At 29.9% G+C, this 22,173-nt stretch overlaps 1 protein-coding gene across 2 annotated transcripts; it reads left to right on the forward strand.

Moving 5' to 3' along the window:
• The first annotated feature begins 8,486 nt into the window (after positions 1 to 8,486).
• On the forward strand, positions 8,487 to 21,119 carry LOC111417160 (peroxidasin homolog). 2 transcript variants are annotated; one of them, XM_071195702.1, is made up of 9 exons: positions 8,487 to 8,669; positions 8,878 to 9,128; positions 13,428 to 13,654; positions 13,708 to 13,834; positions 14,277 to 14,491; positions 17,795 to 18,033; positions 18,081 to 18,741; positions 18,792 to 20,733; positions 20,785 to 21,119. In XM_071195702.1, exons 2-9 carry the CDS (start codon positions 8,989 to 8,991, stop codon positions 20,927 to 20,929), a joined length of 3,696 nt encoding a protein of 1,231 aa, XP_071051803.1. In that variant the 5' UTR covers positions 8,487 to 8,669; positions 8,878 to 8,988; the 3' UTR covers positions 20,930 to 21,119. The 2 variants fall into 2 exon arrangements, with proteins under 2 accessions (XP_071051803.1, XP_071051804.1); XM_071195703.1 differs by having other exon boundaries at positions 8,897 to 9,128.
• The last annotated feature ends 1,054 nt before the right edge of the window (positions 21,120 to 22,173 follow it).

The following is a 22,173-nucleotide window of genomic DNA, read 5'->3' on the forward strand; positions in this document are numbered from 1 at the left end:
AGTTTCCAGGGTCAAAAAGGAATTTTTTATGTATTTTTAAAAATTGCTTATTTAATTTGACATTTCTAGGAAGTGAGGTTAAAGAAAAAGAATGTTTTCTCCTAAACGGCTAGGATTTAAGTAATCAAACTTTCTGAGGTTATTAAGGAACGTTTGAGATTGGATTGTACCAAATTTGAAGTTTCCAGAGTCAAAAAGTAATTTTTTATGTATTTTTAAAAACTGCTTATTTAATTTGACATTTCTTGGAAGTGAGGTTAAAGAAAAAGAATGTTTTCTCCTAAACGGCTAGGATTTAAGTAATGAAACTTTTTGAGGTTATTAAGGAACGTTTGAGATTGAATTGTACCAAATTTGAAGTTTCCAGAGTCAAAAAGTAATTTTTTATGTATTTTTAAAAACTGCTTATTTAATTTGACATTTCTTGGAAGTGAGGTTAAAGAAAAAGAATGTTTTCTCCTAAACGGCTAGGATTTAAGTAATGAAACTTTTTGAGGTTATTAAGGAACGTATGAGGTTGGGTTGTACCAAATTTGAAGTTTCCAGGGTCAAAAAGGAATTTCTTATGTATTTTCAAAAATTGCATATTTAATTTGACATTTCTTGGAAGTGAGGTTAAAGAAAAAGAATGTTTTCTCCTAAACGGCTAGGATTTAAGTAATGAAACTTTTTGAGATTATTAAGGAACGTTTGGAGTTAGGTTGTACCAAATTTGAAGTTTCCAGAGTCAAAAATTAATTTTTTATCTATTTTTAAAAATTGCTAATTTAATTTGACATTTCTTGAAAGTGAGGTTAAAGAAAAAGAATGTTTTCTCCTAAACGGCTAGGATTTAAGTAATGAAACTTTTTGAGGTTATTAAGGAACGTATGAGGTTGGGTTGTACCAAATTTGAAGTTTCCAGGGTCAAAAAGGAATTTCTTATGTATTTTTAAAAATTGCATATTTAATTTGACATTTCTTGGAAGTGAGGTTAAAGGAAAAGAATGTTTTCTCCTAAACGGCTAGGATTTAAGTAATGAAACTTTTTGAGGTTATTAAGGAACGTATGAGGTTGGGTTGTACCAAATTTGAAGTTTCCAGGGTCAAAAAGGAATTTCTTATGTATTTTTAAAAATTGCATATTTAATTTGACATTTCTTGGAAGTGAGGTTAAAGAAAAAGAATGTTTTCTCCTAAACGGCTAGGATTTAAGTAATGAAACTTTTTGAGGTTATTAAGGAACGTTTGGAGTTAGGTTGTACCAAATTTGAAGTTTCCAGAGTCAAAAATTAATTTTTTATCTATTTTTAAAAATTGCTAATTTAATTTGACATTTCTTGAAAGTGAGGTTAAAGAAAAAGAATGTTTTCTCCTAAACGGCTAGGATTTAAGTAATGAAACTTTTTGAGGTTATTAAGGAACGTATGAGGTTGGGTTGTACCAAATTTGAAGTTTCCAGGGTCAAAAAGGAATTTCTTATGTATTTTTAAAAATTGCATATTTAATTTGACATTTCTTGGAAGTGAGGTTAAAGAAAAAGAATGTTTTCTCCTAAACGGCTAGGATTTAAGTAATGAAACTTTTTGAGGTTATTAAGGAACGTATGAGGTTGGGTTGTACCAAATTTGAAGTTTCCAGGGTCAAAAAGGAATTTCTTATGTATTTTTAAAAATTGCATATTTAATTTGACATTTCTTGGAAGTGAGGTTAAAGAAAAAGAATGTTTTCTCCTAAACGGCTAGGATTTAAGTAATGAAACTTTTTGAGGTTATTAAGGAACGTTTGGAGTTAGGTTGTACCAAATTTGAAGTTTCCAGAGTCAAAAATTAATTTTTTATCTATTTTTAAAAATTGCTAATTTAATTTGACATTTCTTGAAAGTGAGGTTAAAGAAAAAGAATGTTTTCTCCTAAACGGCTAGGATTTAAGTAATGAAACTTTTTGAGGTTATTAAGGAACGTATGAGGTTGGGTTGTACCAAATTTGAAGTTTCCAGGGTCAAAAAGGAATTTCTTATGTATTTTTAAAAATTGCATATTTAATTTGACATTTCTTGGAAGTGAGGTTAAAGAAAAAGAATGTTTTCTCCTAAACGGCTAGGATTTAAGTAATGAAACTTTTTGAGGTTATTAAGGAACGTATGAGGTTGGGTTGTACCAAATTTTAAGTTTCCAGGGTCAAAAAGGAATTTCTTATGTATTTTAAAAATTGCTAATTTAATTTGACATTTCTTGAAAGTGAGGTTAAAGAAAAAGAGTGTTTTCTCCTGAACGGCAAGGATTTAAGTAATCAAACTTTCTGAGGTTATTAAGGAACGTTTGAGATTGGATTGTACCAAATTTGAAGTTTCCAGAGTCAAAAATTAATTTTTTATCTATTTTTAAAAATTGCTAATTTAATTTGACATTTCTTGGAAGTGAGGTTAAAGAAAAAGAATGTTTTCTCCTAAACGGCTAGGATTTAAGTAATGAAACTTTTTGAGGTTATTAAGGAACGTATGAGGTTGGGTTGTACCAAATTTGAAGTTTCCAGGGCCAAAAAGGAATTTCTTATGTATTTTTAAAAATTGCATATTTAATTTGACATTTCTTGGAAGTGAGGTTAAAGAAAAAGAATGTTTTCTCCTAAACGGCTAGGATTTAAGTAATCAAACTTTCTGAGGTTATTAAGGAACGTTTGAGATTGGATTGTACCAAATTTGAAGTTTCCAGAGTCAAAAAGCAATTTTGTATGTATTTTTAAAAACTGCTTATTTAATTTGACATTTCTTGGAAGTGAGGTTAAAGAAAAAGAATGTTTTCTCCTAAACGGCTAGGATTTAAGTAATGAAACTTTTTGAGGTTATTAAGGAACGTTTGAGGTTAGGTTGTACCAAATTTGAAGTTTCCAAATTCAAAAATTAATTTTTTATGTATTTTTAAAAATTGCTAATTTAATTTGACATTTCTTGGAAGTGCGGTTAAAGAAAAAGAATGTTTTCTCCTAAACGGCTAGGATTTAAGTAATGAAACTTTTTGAGGTTATTAAGGAACGTATGAGGTTGGGTTGTACCAAATTTGAAGTTTCCAGGGCCAAAAAGGAATTTCTTATGTATTTTTAAAAATTGCATATTTAATTTGACATTTCTTGGAAGTGAGGTTAAAGAAAAAGAATGTTTTCTCCTAAACGGCTAGGATTTAAGTAATGAAACTTTTTGAGGTTATTAAGGAACGTATGAGGTTGGGTTGTACCAAATTTGAAGTTTCCAGGGTCAAAAAGGAATTTCTTATGTATTTTTAAAAATTGCATATTTAATTTGACATTTCTTGGAAGTGAGGTTAAAGAAAAAGAATGTTTTCTCCTAAACGGCTAGGATTTAAGTAATGAAACTTTTTGAGGTTATTAAGGAACGTATGAGGTTGGGTTGTACCAAATTTTAAGTTTCCAGGGTCAAAAAGGAATTTCTTATGTATTTTAAAAATTGCTAATTTAATTTGACATTTCTTGAAAGTGAGGTTAAAGAAAAAGAGTGTTTTCTCCTGAACGGCAAGGATTTAAGTAATCAAACTTTCTGAGGTTATTAAGGAACGTTTGAGATTGGATTGTACCAAATTTGAAGTTTCCAGAGTCAAAAATTAATTTTTTATCTATTTTTAAAAATTGCTAATTTAATTTGACATTTCTTGGAAGTGAGGTTAAAGAAAAAGAATGTTTTCTCCTAAACGGCTAGGATTTAAGTAATGAAACTTTTTGAGGTTATTAAGGAACGTATGAGGTTGGGTTGTACCAAATTTGAAGTTTCCAGGGCCAAAAAGGAATTTCTTATGTATTTTTAAAAATTGCATATTTAATTTGACATTTCTTGGAAGTGAGGTTAAAGAAAAAGAATGTTTTCTCCTAAACGGCTAGGATTTAAGTAATCAAACTTTCTGAGGTTATTAAGGAACGTTTGAGATTGGATTGTACCAAATTTGAAGTTTCCAGAGTCAAAAAGCAATTTTGTATGTATTTTTAAAAACTGCTTATTTAATTTGACATTTCTTGGAAGTGAGGTTAAAGAAAAAGAATGTTTTCTCCTAAACGGCTAGGATTTAAGTAATGAAACTTTTTGAGGTTATTAAGGAACGTTTGAGGTTAGGTTGTACCAAATTTGAAGTTTCCAAATTCAAAAATTAATTTTTTATGTATTTTTAAAAATTGCTAATTTAATTTGACATTTCTTGGAAGTGAGGTTAAAGAAAAAGAATGTTTTCTCCTAAACGGCTAGGATTTAAGTAATGAAACTTTTTGAGGTTATTAAGGAACGTTTGAGGTTAGGTTGTACCAAATTTGAAGTTTCCAAATTCAAAAATTAATTTTTTATGTATTTTTAAAAATTGCTAATTTAATTTGACATTTCTTGAAAGTGAGGTTAAAGAAAAAGAATGTTTTCTCCTAAACGGCTAGGATTTAAGTAATCAAACTTTCTGAGGTTATTAAGGAACGTTTGAGATTGGATTGTACCAAATTTGAAGTTTCTAGAGTCAAAAAGTAATTTTTTATGTATTTTTAAAAACTGCTTATTTAATTTGACATTTCTTGGAAGTGAGGTTAAAGAAAAAGAATGTTTTCTCCTAAACGGCTAGGATTTAAGTAATGAAACTTTTTGAGGTTATTAAGGAACGTTTGAGGTTAGGTTGTACCAAATTTGAAGTTTCCAGATTCAAAAATTAATTTTTTATGTATTTTTAAAAATTGCTAATTATATTTGACATTTCTTGAAAGTGAGGTTAAAGAAAAAGAATGTTTTCTCCTAAACGGCTAGGATTTAAGTAATGAAACTTTTTGAGGTTATTAAGGAACGTATGAGGTTGGGTTGTACCAAATTTGAAGTTTCCAAATTCAAAAATTAATTTTTTATGTATTTTTAAAAATTGCTAATTTAATTTGACATTTCTTGAAAGTGAGGTTAAAGAAAAAGAATGTTTTCTCCTAAACGGCTAGGATTTAAGTAATGACACTTTTTGAGGTTATTAAGGAACGTTTGAGGTTAGGTTGTACCAAATTTGAAGTTTCCAGGGTCAAAAAGGAATTTTTTATGTATTTTTAAAAATTGCTTATTTAATTTGACATTTCTTGGAAGTGAGGTTAAAGAAAAAGAATGTTTTCTCCTAAACGGCTAGGATTTAAGTAATCAAACTTTCTGAGGTTATTAAGGAACGTTTGAGATTGGATTGTACCAAATTTGAAGTTTCCAGAGTCAAAAAGTAATTTTTTATGTATTTTTAAAAACTGCTTATTTAATTTGACATTTCTTGGAAGTGAGGTTAAAGAAAAAGAATGTTTTCTCCTAAACGGCTAGGATTTAAGTAGTGAAACTTTTTGAGGTTATTAAGGAACGTTTGAGGTTAGGTTGCACCAAATTTGAAGTTTCCAGATTCAAAAATTAATTTTTTATGTATTTTTAAAAATTGCTAATTTAATTTGACATTTCTTGGAAGTGGGGTTAAAGAAAAAGAATGTTTTCTCCTAAACGGCTAGGATTTAAGTAATGAAACTTTTTGAGGTTATTAAGGAACGTATGAGGTTGGGTTGTACCAAATTTGAAGTTTCCAGGGTCAAAAAGGATTTTTTTATGTATTTTTAAAAATTGCTTATTTAATTTGACATTTCTTGGAAGTGAGGTTAAAGAAAAAGAATGTTTTCTCCTAAACGGCTAGGATTTAAGTAATGAAACTTTTTGAGGTTATTAAGGAACGTATGAGGTTGGGTTGTACCAAATTTGAAGTTTCCAGGGTCAAAAAGGATTTTTTTATGTATTTTTAAAAATTGCTTATTTAATTTGACATTTCTTGGAAGTGAGGTTAAAGAAAAAGAATGTTTTCTCCTAAACGGCTAGGATTTAAGTAATGAAACTTTTTGAGGTTATTAAGGAACGTATGAGGTTGGGTTGTACCAAATTTAAAGTTTCCAGATTCAAAAATTAATTATTTATGTATTTTTAAAAATTGCTAATTTAATTTGACATTTCTTGATAGTGTGGTTAAAGAAAAAAAGGCTTTCTCGTAATCGCCTGGAATTTAAGAAATAAAATATTGTGAGGTTATAAAGGAATATTTGAGGTTAAGTTATACCAAATTTAAAGCTTCCAGAGTCAAAAGCTAACTTTATATCGATTTTTAGAAATCACTGTATAAGTTTGACATTTCTTAAATGTGAGGTTAAAGAAAAAAATTATTTTCTCCTAAACGCCTAGGATTTAAGTAATAAAACTTTTTGAGGTTATTAAGGAACGTTTGAGATTAAATTATACCAAATTTAAAGCTTTCAATATCAAAAACTAACTTTATATCTCTTTTTTATAAATCACTGAATAAATTTGACATTTCTTGAATGTGAGGTTAAAGAAAAAAATTATTTTCTCCAAACTCCTAGGATTTAAGTAATAAAACTGTTTGAGGTTATAAAGGAACATTTGAGGTTAAGTTATACCAAATTTAAAGCTTCCAGAGTCAAAAGCTAACATTTGAATGTAAAGTTAAAGAAAAAAACAGTTTTTTCCTAAACTCATAGGATTTAAAAAATGAAAGTTTTTGAGGTTATAAAGGAACGTTTGAGGTTAAGTTATACCAAATTTAAAGCTTCCAGAGTCAGAAATTAATTAGATATGTACTTTTAAAAATCGATTTAATTTGACATATCTTGAAGGTGAGGTTAAAGAAAAAAAATAATTTCTCCTAAACGTCTAGGATTTAAGAAATGAAACTTTTTGAGGTTATTAAGAAACGTTTGAGGTTAGGTTGTACCAAATTTGAAGTTTCCAGGCTCAAAAATTAATTTTTTATATACTTTTAAAAATGCCTTATTTAATTTAACGTTTCTTGAAAGTAAGGTTAAAGAAAAAAGTGTTTTCTCCTAAATGGCTAGGATTTAAGAAATGAAACTTTTTGAGGTTATGAAGGAACATTTGAGGTTAGGTTGTACCAAATTTGAAGTTTCCACAGCCAATCATTAATTATTTAAATATTTTTAAAAATTTCTAATTTGATTTGATATTTCTTGAAAGTGAGGTTAAAGAAAAAAAAATTTTTCTCCTAAACGGCTAGGATTTAAGAAATGAAACTGTTTGAGGTTATTAAGAAACGTTTGAGGTTAGGTTGTACCAAATTGGAAGTTTCCAAAGTAAAAAGTTAACTTTATATCTATTTTTAGAAAACAATCATTGAATTTGACATTACTTGAATGTGAAGTTAAAGAAAAAAATTGTTTTCTCCTAAACTCCTACGATTTAGTTAATGAAATTATTTGAGGTTATTAAGGAACGTTTGAGGTTGGTTTATACCAAATTTGAACTTTCCAGGGTCAAAAATTAATTTTATATCAATTTTTAAAAATCGCTGATTTTAAATGTTAAAATTTAATGATATTATCTTAAAGTCTTTGATGATGGCGTAACCTGAAACCGGCTAGACATTAAATAGAGTGGCCTGAAAACGTATTATATTATTATATAAAATGACTGCTCGATATGGATCAAATCTCCTCATCTAGTTATTACTACTGCTAAAAGTATGCTAGATGTTGTTAGCAGAAGACTAAAAACTGCTTCCAGAATATTTGAAGTTGCTAAAACAGACTAGATTCTGCTAATAAAAGACATATATAATATAGAATATGAGGATAGGTTATAGAAAAACCTTTCCACAAATTGGAAATTATATGTTTTTATGGTCAATTCAAATTGAAATCTAATGCATCGCATCCCTATGCATTTAGGCATAATTTAGACCAGAAAAAGTATTATATTATCTAGTTATTAAGGAACATTTAAGGTTGGACGATTCTAGAGTCAAAAATTTGAAATTCGTATCTGTTTAAATAAATTTAAAGAGGAAGTTTTATTTATTTTTTTGAGGAAAACAATTTTTATTTTAAAAAGTATTGTGTGTAGCTTCGTTTCATTGGAAAGTGGCTCATTCGGTCAACGCAGTAGGTCATATTGCCAGCCCCACCATAAAGACACCGTCATCCGGGTTCGAGGTCACTTTATCCTTATTTAATTCCTAATTTGTATTCATTTTTTAAAATAAAAGATGTTGTAATAAAAAAATATTTAATAAATTACTCTTTATTTCCTTTATAATTATCATTATTATTAATTCGAGTAATTTTCAAAGGGAAAGTCACCTCTCTTTCGCTGAACGAGCGAAAGAGAATTTTACTTCGGAAATAGGTCGCACTTTCTTTTCCTTTCCGATGGTTCACTTACCCATTTATTAACCATTTCGTTTCGACTCGATTACAACGCACTTTACGAACCAATAGCTCGGAAAATCATCGTTTTATTCCTAGTTTTCTATTTGTTATAATACCCTTTAATTTAGGCTTATTAAAAAGGATCTAAATCTAATTATTTGAAATTTTTTTAAACGACCTTTCACCATCTTTACACCCTCTTCTTCTTCAACATTAAGTCACGCGTTCGAAATACACAGTAGAGAAAGTGCAAAGTCTTAAAGTGAGCCGCAAGTTCGCAGGAACTTGGTCATTCAGTCAGTGTGTCGTGCCGTCGACAGACGGCGCTGTGCTAACTCCTGTGTTTAAGACACCTTTCAAGAACTTCTCCTCAAAAAAATCCCTTAATTAAAAATTAATCATGCACCCTTAAAACCACTCGACTCAATCTCAACAAAACCCTAAAAGAAAAAAGAAAAAAAGAAATTTCCACGGTAAGTTTTCTTTTTAATATATTCTTTTTAATAAATTAATTTTAGCATTTTTGATTTGAAACTTTCAACTTTCACGAACCAGTTCTTTTTTTCCGTTCGATTTTAATATTATTCATTTATTCAAAAAGTAATTATCGCACTTTAGCAAACGGATTTAAACGTAAAATAGTTTTTTTTGCCTCGTTCGCTTTTTAATTTGAAATGTCAGGGCGATTATTATTGAAAAGGTCCTTCACGATGAGGGATAACTGCAGATCTTGCACGGTTAAGGACATCAACAACAATCGGTACACGGCGTCGATGGATAAGGATATTCCAAATGGAAACGATCCGAAAAGTGCGGCGAAATCTTTTGGGGTTCAAGTTACCGCCAAGGTTTTATTTGGACCCGTTCAAGCTATCGCTAAACTTCAACAAGACGAGAAAGCTGCTAGGGAAAATAAAAGAATTTAAAAAAAGGTAATATTATTTTAATATAATCACAAGTATCACTTCCTGTTTTAATACTATATCAAAATAGAACACCAGTGTAGTTTCTAAATATTGCTTGTGGTAAAATAGGCTATTCTGCTTGAAAGGACTAAATACTGCTAAATAAAAACTAGATACTGCTCATAGAAGACTAGATACTATTGTCAGAAGTCTCCATTCTACTTGAAAAGACTAAATATTGTTGGCAGAAGACTAGAAACTGCTTGCAAAAGATTTGAAGTTGCTAAAAAATGCTTATTACTTACTACGTAACTCACTGCATAATTCACGTTCTACTATATAAGATCTACTTGGTAATCCGCAAACAACCAAGTATCGTTCAATTCAAGAAAAGCAGGTTTGATTTGTTCTCAATTAAATTTGATGTGGCAATTCCATTACAACCTCAAGTGTCGAGCAATTCGACGTAACCTCGTTTTGAAAAACTGCTTATTTAACTTTCTAAACTTTTAGTGGACTTATCTCATCTAAAAACTGTCATCAATCTTTTATAAACTTAATCTACCAGAGTTAATGTATGATTTAAAGCTCTCTAAGAAAGCTCTTTTTTCAAAAGATAAAACATTTTCAACAATTTTTCAGGTTTTTCTTAGTTTCTGTTGGGTTGGTTTGACTTGGATTGGGTTGGGTTGCTTAGGTTCCTCTTTAGTCAACATTTAGGCTCAATAAAGTTTCTATGCTTTCGCTGCATGTAGAAGAAATTGTGACTTAACCATGTATTTTTAGGCATAGAAATAGGCATCGTTTTCTTGAAATTGACGCATCTAAGAGCAAAAGTATAAGAGACCAATATTGCTAAGAATAAAATTAACTACAACTTTCGTTCCAAAAGTTTTTTTGTAACATGCTCCGTTTCTCAAGTGTAGCCATTAATAACGAGTAAAATAACGAACTTCTTCAAATTTTCATATTTTAATAGTTTTCTCGATATCTATGCATCTACGAGCAAAAGTGCAAGAGAGCAATATTGTTAGGAATAAAATTTGCTATAACTTTTGTTCAAAAACTTTTTTTGTAATATGCTCTGAATTCCGGGTTTTACCATTGACACATAGTGAAATAACGATCTTCTTCAAATTTTCATATTTTAATAGTTTTCTCGATATTTATGCATCTGAGAACAAAAATGCAATAGAGCAATATTGTTAGGAATAGAATTTGCTATAACTTTTGTTCTAAAAGTTCTTTTATAACATGCTCCGATTCTCGAATGTTACCATTGACACATAGTGAAATAACGAAATTCTTCAAATTTTCATATTTTAGTAGTTTTCTCGATATCTATGCATCTACGAGCAAAAGTGCAAGAGAGCAATATTGTTAGGAATAAAATTTGCTACAACTTTTATTCTAAAAGTTCTTTTATAACATACTCCGATTCCCGAATGTTACCATTGACACATAATGAAATCACGAAATTCTTCAAATTTTCATATTTTAGTAGTTTTCTCGATATCTATGCATCTACGAGCAAAAGTACAAGAGAGCAATATTGTTAGGAATAAAATTTGCTATAACTTTTGTTCCAAAACTTTTTTTGTAATATGCTCTGAATTCCGGGTTTTACCATTGACACATAGTGAAATAACGATCTTCTTCAAATTTTCATATTTTAATAGTTTTCTCGATATTTATGCATCTGAGAGCAAAAATGCAATAGAGCAATATTGTTAGGTATAAAATTTGCTATAACTTTTGTTCTAAAAGTTCTTTTATAACATGCTCCGATTCCCGAATGTTACCATTGACACATAGTGAAATAACGAATTTTTTAAATTTTCATATTTTAGTAGTTTTCTCGATATCTATGTATCTGAGAGCAAAAGTGCAAGAGAGCAATATTGTTAGGAATAGAATTTGCTATAACTTTTGTTCTAAAAGTTCTTTTATAACATGCTCCGATTCTCGAATGTTACCATTGACACATAGTGAAATAACGAAATTCTTCAAATTTTCATATTTTAGTAGTTTTCTCGATATCTATGCATCTACGAGCAAAAGTGCAAGAGAGCAATATTGTTAGGAATAAAATTTGCTACAACTTTTATTCTAAAAGTTCTTTTATAACATACTCCGATTCCCGAATGTTACCATTGACACATAATGAAATCACGAAATTCTTCAAATTTTCATATTTTAGTAGTTTTCTCGATATCTATGCATCTACGAGCAAAAGTACAAGAAAGCAATATTGTTAGGAATAAAATTTGCTATAACTTTTGTTCCAAAACTTTTTTTGTAATATGCTCTGAATTCCGGGTTTTACCATTGACACATAGTGAAATAACGATCTTCTTCAAATTTTCATATTTTAATAGTTTTCTCGATATTTATGCATCTGAGAGCAAAAATGCAATAGAGCAATATTGTTAGGTATAAAATTTGCTACAACTTTTATTCTAAAAGTTCTTTTATAACATACTCCGATTCCCGAATGTTACTATTGACACATAATGAAATCACGAAATTCTTAAAATTTTCATATTTTAGTAGTTTTCTCGATATCTATGCATCTACGAGCAAAAGTGCAAGAGAGCAATATTGTTAGGAATAAAATTTGCTATAACTTTTGTTCCAAAACTTTTTTTGTAATATGCTCTGAATTCCGGGTTTTACCATTAACACATAGTGAAATAACGATCTTCTTCAAATTTTCATATTTTAATAGTTTTCTCGATATTTATGCATCTGAGAGCAAAAATGCAATAGAGCAATATTGTTAGGTATAAAATTTGCTATAACTTTTGTTCTAAAAGTTCTTTTATAACATGCTCCGATTCCCGAATGTTACCATTGACACATAGTGAAATAACGAAATTTTTTAAATTTTCATATTTTAGTAGTTTTCTCGATATCTATGCATCTGAAAGCAAAAATGCAATAGAGCAATATTGTTAGGTATAAAATTTGCTATAACTTTTGTTCTAAAAGTTCTTTTATAACATGCTCCGATTCCCGAATGTTACCATTGACACATAGTGAAATAACGAAATTTTTTAAATTTTCATATTTTAGTAGTTTTCTCGATATCTATGCATCTGAAAGCAAAAATGCAATAGAGCAATATTGTTAGGTATAAAATTTGCTATAACTTTTGTTCTAAAAGTTCTTTTATAACATGCTCCGATTCCCGAATGTTACCATTGACACATAGTGAAATAACGAAATTTTTTAAATTTTCATATTTTAGTAGTTTTCTCGATATCTATGCATCTGAGAGCAAAAGTGCAAGAGAGCAATATTGTTAGGAATAAAATTTGCTATAACTTTTGTTCTAAAAGTTCTTTTATAACATGCTCCGATTCTCGAATGTTACCATTGACACATAGTGAAATAACGAAATTCTTCAAATTTTCATATTTTAGTAGTTTTCTCGATATCTATGCATCTGAGAGCAAAAGTGCAAGAGAGCAATATTGTTAGGAATAAAATTTGCTACAACTTTTATTCTAAAAGTTCTTTTATAACATACTCCGATTCCCGAATGTTACCATTGACACATAATGAAATCACGAAATTCTTCAAATTCTCATATTTTAGTAGTTTTCTCGATATCTATGCATTTCAGAGCAAAAGTGCAAGAGAGCAATATTGTTAGGAATAAAATTTTCTACAACTTTTGTTCCAAAAGTTTTTTTGTAATATGCTCCGTTTCTCAAGTGCTACTACTAACAACTTGAAAAAGCAACAAATTTGTCGAATTTTCATATTTTTATATTTTTCTTGTTATTGGCTTATCTAAAAGCAAAAGTGTAAGAGAGCAATATTGTTAATAATAAAATTTGCAATGACTATTGTTTGAAAAGTTTTTTTATAGCATGCTCCGTTTCTCGAGTGTTTAACTTTAGAGGAAATCTAAAGTGATGAAGAAAATGCATCAAAGATACTGATTATTCTTGAAATCAGTGCATTTTGATTAGTTCTACATTGCAGTGCTTCATTTTTGTTTAGATTATATTGTAAATATATGTGTCCTAATGATGAATTACTCTAAAATTTCTTATAAATTTTTTTATACGAAGAAAAAAAAGTTAATCATCAAGAAAGCAAAAACAACTTAGCCTGGGGCTATTGAGGTATAATTTAGGATTAACTGTTCTTCTTCATGAAACGGGCTCGCGGATACCTGGTCAACGATCAAGTTTTAGTTGTAAGAGTGTAATATTCTGAGTTGGTGTTAAGAAAACGTTTTTGGTTGAAGAAATGAAGTGATATTTAATCTAATCTAATTTTTTTTTGTAATTATCATTAATTATTTGTTTTTAGATCTTCGATAATTTTAATATTGGCACTTACAATGAATAATGACCTTACAAATACAAAACTGACGGAATCAAAGACTACAGACTTACTTAAAAATTTTACTGACGCATTAGAAAACAAAGATCAAGATTTTTTTGACGATAAAACTGAAATAAACGACGCTGTTTTAGAAGGATTTAATGTGATGCAAGAACTTTATAATGTTAAAGAACCTCTCCTTTATAAAATGGGTAAGAAACAAATTGATAAAGTTTTTTTATACTTTTATATTTGTTTTTGGAAGGTTTCTATTTAGATCCAACCGAACCCGCAGCAAAACTTGCAACCTTTAAAGCACCAAACATCAAAGCCACTTTGCAATCGAAATACGGATTTGCAACCGTTCAAGCAACGTTACGCTTGGCGCAAAGGTAAAAAACCTAACTTAATTCGAAAAGGATTAAGAAATAATAACATTACAAACGAATCGAATCAAAATATCGATTTGAAACGAATCGATTTTAATATTTAAATTTATTTAAACATAAACCATAACTTATTAACTTTAATTGAAACAATTTAAATAATAACTTCCTTATTACAGTTAAAAAAAATGTTGTTTCTTGCCGAGAAAATTTCTTTTCCATTTCCGTTAATAATTTAACGAGTGAGACATTCCGTGAATTCCGTCAAAGAGAAAACCTTGACATAAACGTTCATTGCAAACGTTTATATCTTGTAAAATCGAGATGAGAAAGTTGTCGTTTCGTTCGTTTGTAGTTTTGAAAGTAGGGGGATTTCGAGTTCATATTTATAGGTTTAGAAAGCCGCGAAAGCTCTCAGTTTCTCAACAAAACCATTCTGTTGCTACAGAAACCCGCTTCAACTCAGTAGACAAAACGAAGATCTCCAAGATTTAACCAATGTCATCCTTGACGAACAATGTCCGTTCAAAGCGGTTCCAAGATGCGGATTGGCTTCGAAACGATATCGAACGGCGGATGGAAGTTGTAACAATCTTAAATTTCCACGATTAGGAACTGCGTTATCACCGCTTCAACGATTTCTTCCTCCAGTTTATGATGATGGTAAATATATTTTTTTTAATTATTAGTAATTAATTTTCAAAAAATTTGTTATCAAAAATCAGCTAAATCAAATAACTTTTTCTGAATCTGAGTTTGTAGATCTACTATCTGAATATTGTTCTAGCAGCTCATTAGATTTTGATGAAATTGCTTTGTTTTACTTCAAATTCACTTTTATCTGCGTTAAAAATGATACCGGAATTAAGAAACCGATAAAATTTTCATATTTTCGCATTTTTCTTCATATTGAGGCATCTAAGAACAAAAGTGCAAGAGAGCCATATTGCTAAGAAGAAAATTAGCTACAACTTTCGTTCAGAAAGTTTTTTTGTAACATGCTCTGTTTCTTAAATGCTACCATTAATAACGAATAAAATAACGAAATTCATCAAATTTACATATTTTTGTATTTTTCTCGATATCTATGCATCTGAGAGCAAAAGTGCAATAGAGCAATATTGTTAGTAATAAAATTAGCTACAACTTTTGTTCTAAAAGCTTTTTTGTAACATGCTCCGTTTCTCAAGTGCTATCATTACCAACGAGTGAAATAACGAAATTCATCAAATTCTCATATTTTCGTATTTTTCTCGATATCTATGCATTTCAGCGCAAAAGTGCAAGAGATCAATATTGCTAAGAAGAAAATTAGCTACAACTTTCGCCTTAAAAGTTTTTTTGCAATATGCTCCGTTTCTCAATTGCTACCATTACCCACGAGTGAAATAACGAAATTCATCAAATTTTCATATTTTCGTATTTTTCTCAATACCTATGCATCTAAGAGTAAAAGTGCAATAGGTCAATATTGTTTAGAATAAAATTTGCTATAACTATTGTTCCAAAAGTTTTTTTGCAACTTGCTCCGTTTCCCAAGTGTTACCATGAACGAGTAAAATAACGAAATTCATCCAATTTTCATATTTTCGTATTTTTCTCAATATCAATGCATTTCAGAGCAATAGTGCAAGAGAGCAATATTGCTAAGTATTAGATTTTCTACAACTTTTGTATTAAAAGTTTTTTTGTAACATGCTCCGTTTCTAAAGTGCTACCATTACCGACGTGTGAAATAACGAAATTCATCAAATTCTCATATTTTCGTATTTTTCTTAATATCTATGCATTTCAGAGCAAAAGTACAGAAGAGCAATATTGCTAACTATAAGATTGTCTACAACTTTTGTATTAAAAGTTTTTTTGTAACATGCTCCGTTTCTCAAGTGCTACCATTACCAACTAGTGAAATAACGCAATTCATAAAATTTTCATATTTTCGTATTTTTCTCAATATCAATGCATTTCAGAGCACAAGTGCAAGAAAACAATATTGTTAAGTATAAGGTTTTCTACAATTTTTGTTTTAAAAGTTTTTTTGTAACATGCTCCGTTTCTCAAGTGCTACCATTACCAACGAGTGAAATAACGAAATTCATCAAATTTTCATATTTTTATATTTTTCTCAATATCTATGCATTTCAAAGCAAAAGTGTAACAGAGCAATATTGTTAAGAAGAAAATTATCTACAACTTTCACCCTAAAAGTTTTTTTGTAACATGCTCCGTTTCTCAAGTGCTACCATTGCTGACATGTGAAATAACGAAATTCATCAAATTCTCATATTTTCGTATTTTTATCAATATCTATGCAATTCAGAGCAAAAGTGCAAGAGAGCAATATTGCTAAGAAGAAAATTAGCTACAACTTTTACCCTAAAAGTTTTTTTGTAACATGCTCCATTTCCCAAGTGTTACTATGAACAAGTAAAATAACGAAATTCATCAAATTTTCATATTTTCGTATTTTTCTCAATACCTATACATTTCAGAACAAAACTGTAAGAGAGCAATATTGCTAAGTATTAGATTTTCTACAACTTTTGTATTAAAAGTTTTTTTGTAACATGCTCCATTTCCCAAGTGTTACCATGAACAAGTAAAATAACGAAATTCATCAAATTTTCATATTTTCGTATTTTTCTCAATATCTATGCATTTCAGAACAAAACTGTAAGAGAACAATATTGCTAAGTATTAGATTTTCTACAACTTTTGTATTAAAAGTTTTTTTGTAACATGCTCCGTTTCTCAAGTGCTACCATTACCAACTAGTGAAATAACGCAATTCATCAAATTTTCATATTTTCGTATGTTTCTCAATATCAATGCATTTCAGAGCAAAAGTGCAAGAGAGCAATATTGCTAAGTATAAGATTTTCTACAATTTTTGTTGTAAAAGTTTTTTTGTAACATGCTCCGTTTCTAAAGTGCTACCATTACCAACGAGTGAAATAACGAAATTTATCAAATTTTCATATTTTCGTATTTTTCTCAATATCCATGCATTTCAGAGCAAAAGTGCAAGAGAGCAATATTGCTAAGTATTAGATTTTCTACAACTTTTGTATTAAAAGTTTTTTTGTAACATGCTCCGTTTCTCAAGTGCTACCATTACCAACTAGTAAAATAACGCAATTCATCAAATTTTCATATTTTCGTATTTTTCTCAATATCAATGCATTTCAGAGCAAAAATGCAAGAGAGCAATATTGCTAAGTATAAGATTTTCTACAATTTTTGTTGTAAAAGTTTTTTTGTAACATGCTCCGTTTCTAAAGTGCTACCATTACCGACGTGTGAAATAACGAAATTCATCAAATTCTCATATTTTCGCATTTTTCTTAATATCTATGCATTTCAGAGCAAAAGTACAGAAGAGCAATATTGCTAACTATAAAATTGTCTACAACTTTTGTTGTAAAATTTTTTTTGTAACATGATCCGTTTCTAAAGTGCTTCCATTACCGACGTGTGAAATAACGAAATTCATCAAATTTTCATATTTTCGTATTTTTCTCAATATCTATGCATTTCTGAGCAAAAGTGCAAAAGAATAATATTACTAAGAATAAGATTTTCTACAATTTTTGTTATAAAAGTTTTTTTGTGATAACAAAAGTGCAAGTCTTATTAGAGCAACTCAATATTAACTCAATATTAATATATTGCGCAAAGCCTTGGGCTAGAAGACTCCAGAATCGTCTTCACTTCAAAATTGGAGTTATTGGACTCATCTCCAAATCATTGATTGCAATAAATCCAAATAGTTCATCATTCCCAATTTCTAGTGTGCAATTCTTGCTTACATCATATCAAATTTGAGAAAACACTCACTGATTCCAATTATACTTCTTGTCAATATATTTTGGATTGGATTTAGTCTGTCTAGGATATAATCACTCTCAATAACGTTATCTGATGGAGTCGCCTTTTTTTTAATAATTTTTTATTCGTTTATTATAGGCATTCAAAGTGAAAGACGTTCAATATTCGGATCACCTTTACCATCCCCACGATTAATAAGCACCAACATCCACCAACAACGCAACATTGAAACTCCAACTTTATCGTTAATGTTAATGCAATGGGGCCAATTTTTAGATCACGATATAACCTCAACGGTTTCTTCGCGAGCTTTTAACACCTCAATTCCAAGATGTTGTCTTCCTGGTGGCTCCGGGATTCTTCCGTTCGAATTTATGGTAAATAAAGAAAACATTTTAATCCAAAACAAATCGTTTTTTTGTAGCATCCCGAATGTATGCCAATTTCCGTACCGGAAACCGACGTTTTCTTCAACAAATTCGGCGTGAGATGCATGGAATTCGTACGAAGCGCGCCAGCAACGCGAATTAATTGCAAATTGGGTTGGAGAGAACAAATCAACCAAGCGACATCGTTTATTGACGCATCAATGATTTACGGAAGTGACGTCAATAATGCAGAATCATTAAGAACGCTTAAAAGGGGACAATTAATTTTTGGGAATCAAAATAAGAATTGCCATTTTGGGGCGATTTCTTCAAGTTGCTTTTCATCGGGGGATAAAAGATTCAGCGAGCAACCCGCTTTAACGGCGTTACACACAATTTGGGTTAAATTCCATAACAAAATCGCCGAAGAATTAGCTGAGTTTAACCCGCATTGGAGCGATGAGAAGATTTACCAAGAAACTCGAAGAATAATAGCTGCTTTAATCCAACATATTACTTATAGGGAGTTTCTCCCGATCGTTTTAGGGAGCGAAGTGATTGAGTTGTTTGAATTGAAGTTGTTGAGGGATGGTTTTTATGGGGGTTATGATGAGAGTGTTAATCCAACGACTTCGAATGAGTTTTCGACCGCTGCGTTTCGATTCGGGCATAGTTTGGTGCCTAATTCGATTTTAAGGGATAGGATGGTTTTTGAGAGTAATTATTTTTGATTAAATTGGATTGGTTTTATTAATTTCTTTTTTTAGATGTTTCGCTTCACGAGGAAGTGACGAATTTTCGGGATACTTTAACGCCGGGTTCTTTGCACCGGATTATTTTGGGGGTAATTAATCAACCTTCTCAAGTTAGGGATGAATTTATAAGTGAGGAGTTAACCAGGCATTTATTTCAAAGTCCGGGTGGGGCGTTTGGGGTTGATTTGGCTTCGGTTAATGTTCAAAGGGGGCGAGATCATGGGTTGCCCCCTTACACGTCTTGGAGGGCTCCTTGTGGGTTGACGCCTTTAAAAACGTTTTTGGATTTGGGGAAAGTAATCCCGAAGGAAACTGCGGTTAAATTTAAGCTGTTATTTGAGGATGTTGATGATATCGATCTTTATACGGGGGGGTTATCGGAAAAATCGGTTCGGGGGGGGCTAATTGGGCCGGTTTTTGCTTGTATAGTGGCCCAACAGTTCTTGAATTACCGAAAAGGGGATCGATTTTGGTACGAAAATGCCGGATTTGAGTCCTCGTTTAATTTGGAGCAATTAAACGAGATTAGGAAGGTTTCTTTGGCGGAAATTTTATGTGGCGTGCTTAAAAGTGTTGATTCGATTCAAAATTTTGTCTTTTTGTTGGCTGATGATGATAAAAATCCGAGGATATCTTGCGATGAAATTGTTTCTAACGGGCTAAATTTGGAGTATTGGCGAGATTTTAGTGAATTCGATGAGAATCGATTAACATTTAAGAGGAATTTGGGTCATAAAGATAAAGCGAGGAGTATTGGGGAGTATATCATTGACACCATCGAGGATTATTACGACGATTCTTATGATTATGAGGAACACCGAAGGAAGCCAATAAAAAAGAAAAAAAGTTCAACTAAAAAGCCAAAAATTGCTACTCAAACGCAAGAATTAGAAGTAAAATTGAAAGATGAAGAAGATAAATTAACATTAATTCCATTATTAATTCATAATTCATCAAAAAATGATAACAAAAACGATTTAGTTAACAACGCTCAAAAAGAGTTCAAAGAAAAACCTAACTATCAAGTTAACGTTAACATTAATTATGTATTAGGGGGTAATTTTGAACCCTCCAAACCACAATTAAACAATAATAACATTCAAAAACGACCTTTACACACCGACAGACTTTACATAAAAGACGAGAAGAGACCATTTTTAGACGATCCCACGTTTTATTTAGACAAAGACGAGACTTATTTGACTGACAGACTTTATTTCGACAAAAATTGCGACCAAAACAAACCATGCGCGAATTACGACCCAAATCGACTTTCCTTTTTGTACCAAACCACCAAAAAATTAAACAATAATCCGATTTATTTGATTAATACAAAAACGACGACTTCAAAACCGAATTATTTTGTGACCGGGTATCAACTCAAAAAGACGACGACGACTTCTATTAAAGACTTTTACGACGTGCCGATTTTTATTTCATCGAATCAAAATAAATTTACTTCGACGACGAGAAATTACGTACAAGATGTTGGTTATGACGAGATTAACGAGGACTTTACCACTAAAAAAACGAATTTCCAAAATTTTCCAACCGATCGACCTCAATTTTCTAATTTTAAATTCACCACGAAATCACCCAATTATTTATTTAATCCTCAATTTGTTAATAACAACAATAATAATAGACCAATTTATGCAAAAGATCCAATTGATGATGTTTACACAACGATCCTAAAAAAACCCACACAAAATTTAATTCTAATTAATAACGTTAATAAGAAACAAAAAATTGATAATAAATTAGATTTTAAATCGGAATTGTTGCCGAATAAATTAAAAACGAAAGATGTAAATTTAGTAAAAATTTATTCGGTAAAATCGAGTGGGTTTAAATTGGAAGGTAAAGATGCTAAAGAAGATGAAAAAAATTTATTATTACCCGATTTAGATGGAACTAAAATTGTTCGAATTGAAGTGGTTCCAAGTGAAATAAAGTAAGTAATTTAAATCAATAAATTAAATTTATTAATAAAATTTTCTTTCAGGTTTTTGAGGAAAAAATTGAATGAAAAATCTATTCGGGGGGATCAATTAGATGAAATGTTAATGTCTAATGTAAGTTATGGGGAAATTTCGGACGAATTACCGAATCAAATGGATTTTAATAACGTGAAAAGGAGGAATGGTTAAAAATTTTGGATCGGACTGACTTGAAACTTTTAAATCTGTATTTATATAGCTATATTTATTTTTTTTTGTATTTATACGTTAGAGTAGCCGGCTAAAACATGCTGCCAAAAAGACGGTTTTATTGAAAAAAAATTGTATTAAAACATTCTTTTGTAAATTAGTACTTTGTAAATAAAGTGTTATTGAGTAATTTGAGTCCACCAGTTTAAAAATGATTATCTCAAAAACTGAATAATATTTTCAAAAGCGGAGTTTTTCATTAAAGAGACAAGACTTTTCTTTATAAGTGACATAACTTTCAGAGGGATTTGTATAAAAAATGGATTTCTAACGATTTTTTTAAAATGCTTAACTTTGACAATTTTGGTTAACTTCAATACTGATTATCTCAAAAACTAAATGGTATTTTCAAAATCGGATTGTTGCATTAAAAAGCGCACGCTTTCTTTTATAAGTGGTTTCAATTGCCAGATTAATGTTCCAGTAAATAGATTTTTAGCACAAAGAATACAATGACTTATCACGATAATTTTGGTTGATTTCAAGACTTATTATCACAAAAACTAAATGATATTTTCAAAATCGGATTTTTGCATTAAAAAGGGCACACTTCCTTTTATAAATTCTTTCAATTTTCAGATTAATGCTCCAAGAAATAAATTTTTAGCGATTTTTTAATTACAAAGGAAACGGTGATTTATCATGAAAATTTTGGTTGAATTCAAGACGTATTATCTCAAAAACTAAATGATATTTTTAAAATCTAATTATTGCATTAAAAAGGGCACACTTTCTTTTATAAGTGTTTTCAATTTCCAAATTAATGTCCAAGAAATAGATTTTTAGCGATTTTTTAAATACAAAGAAAACAGTGAGTTATCACGAAAATTTTGGTAAACTTTAAGACTTGTTATCTCAAAAACTAAATGATATTTTCAAAATCGGATTTTTGCATTAAAAAGGGCACACTTTCTTTTATAAGTGTTTTCAATTTCCAAATTAATGTCCAAGAAATAGATTTTTAGCGATTTTTTAAATACAAAGAAAATAGTAACTTGTGAAAATTTTGGTTGACTTCAAGACTTATTATCTCAAAAACTAAATGATAGTTTCAAAATCGGATTATTGCATTAAAAAGGGCACACTTTCGTTTACAAGTGGTTTTAATTTCCAAGTTAATATTCTAGAAATAGATTTTTAGCGATTTTTTAAATACACACAAAATAGTAACTTGTGAAAATTTT

The sequence above is a fragment of the Onthophagus taurus genome, chromosome 5 (assembly GCF_036711975.1).
Source record: "Onthophagus taurus isolate NC chromosome 5, IU_Otau_3.0, whole genome shotgun sequence".
Classification (NCBI taxonomy): Eukaryota; Metazoa; Arthropoda; class Insecta; order Coleoptera; family Scarabaeidae; genus Onthophagus; species Onthophagus taurus.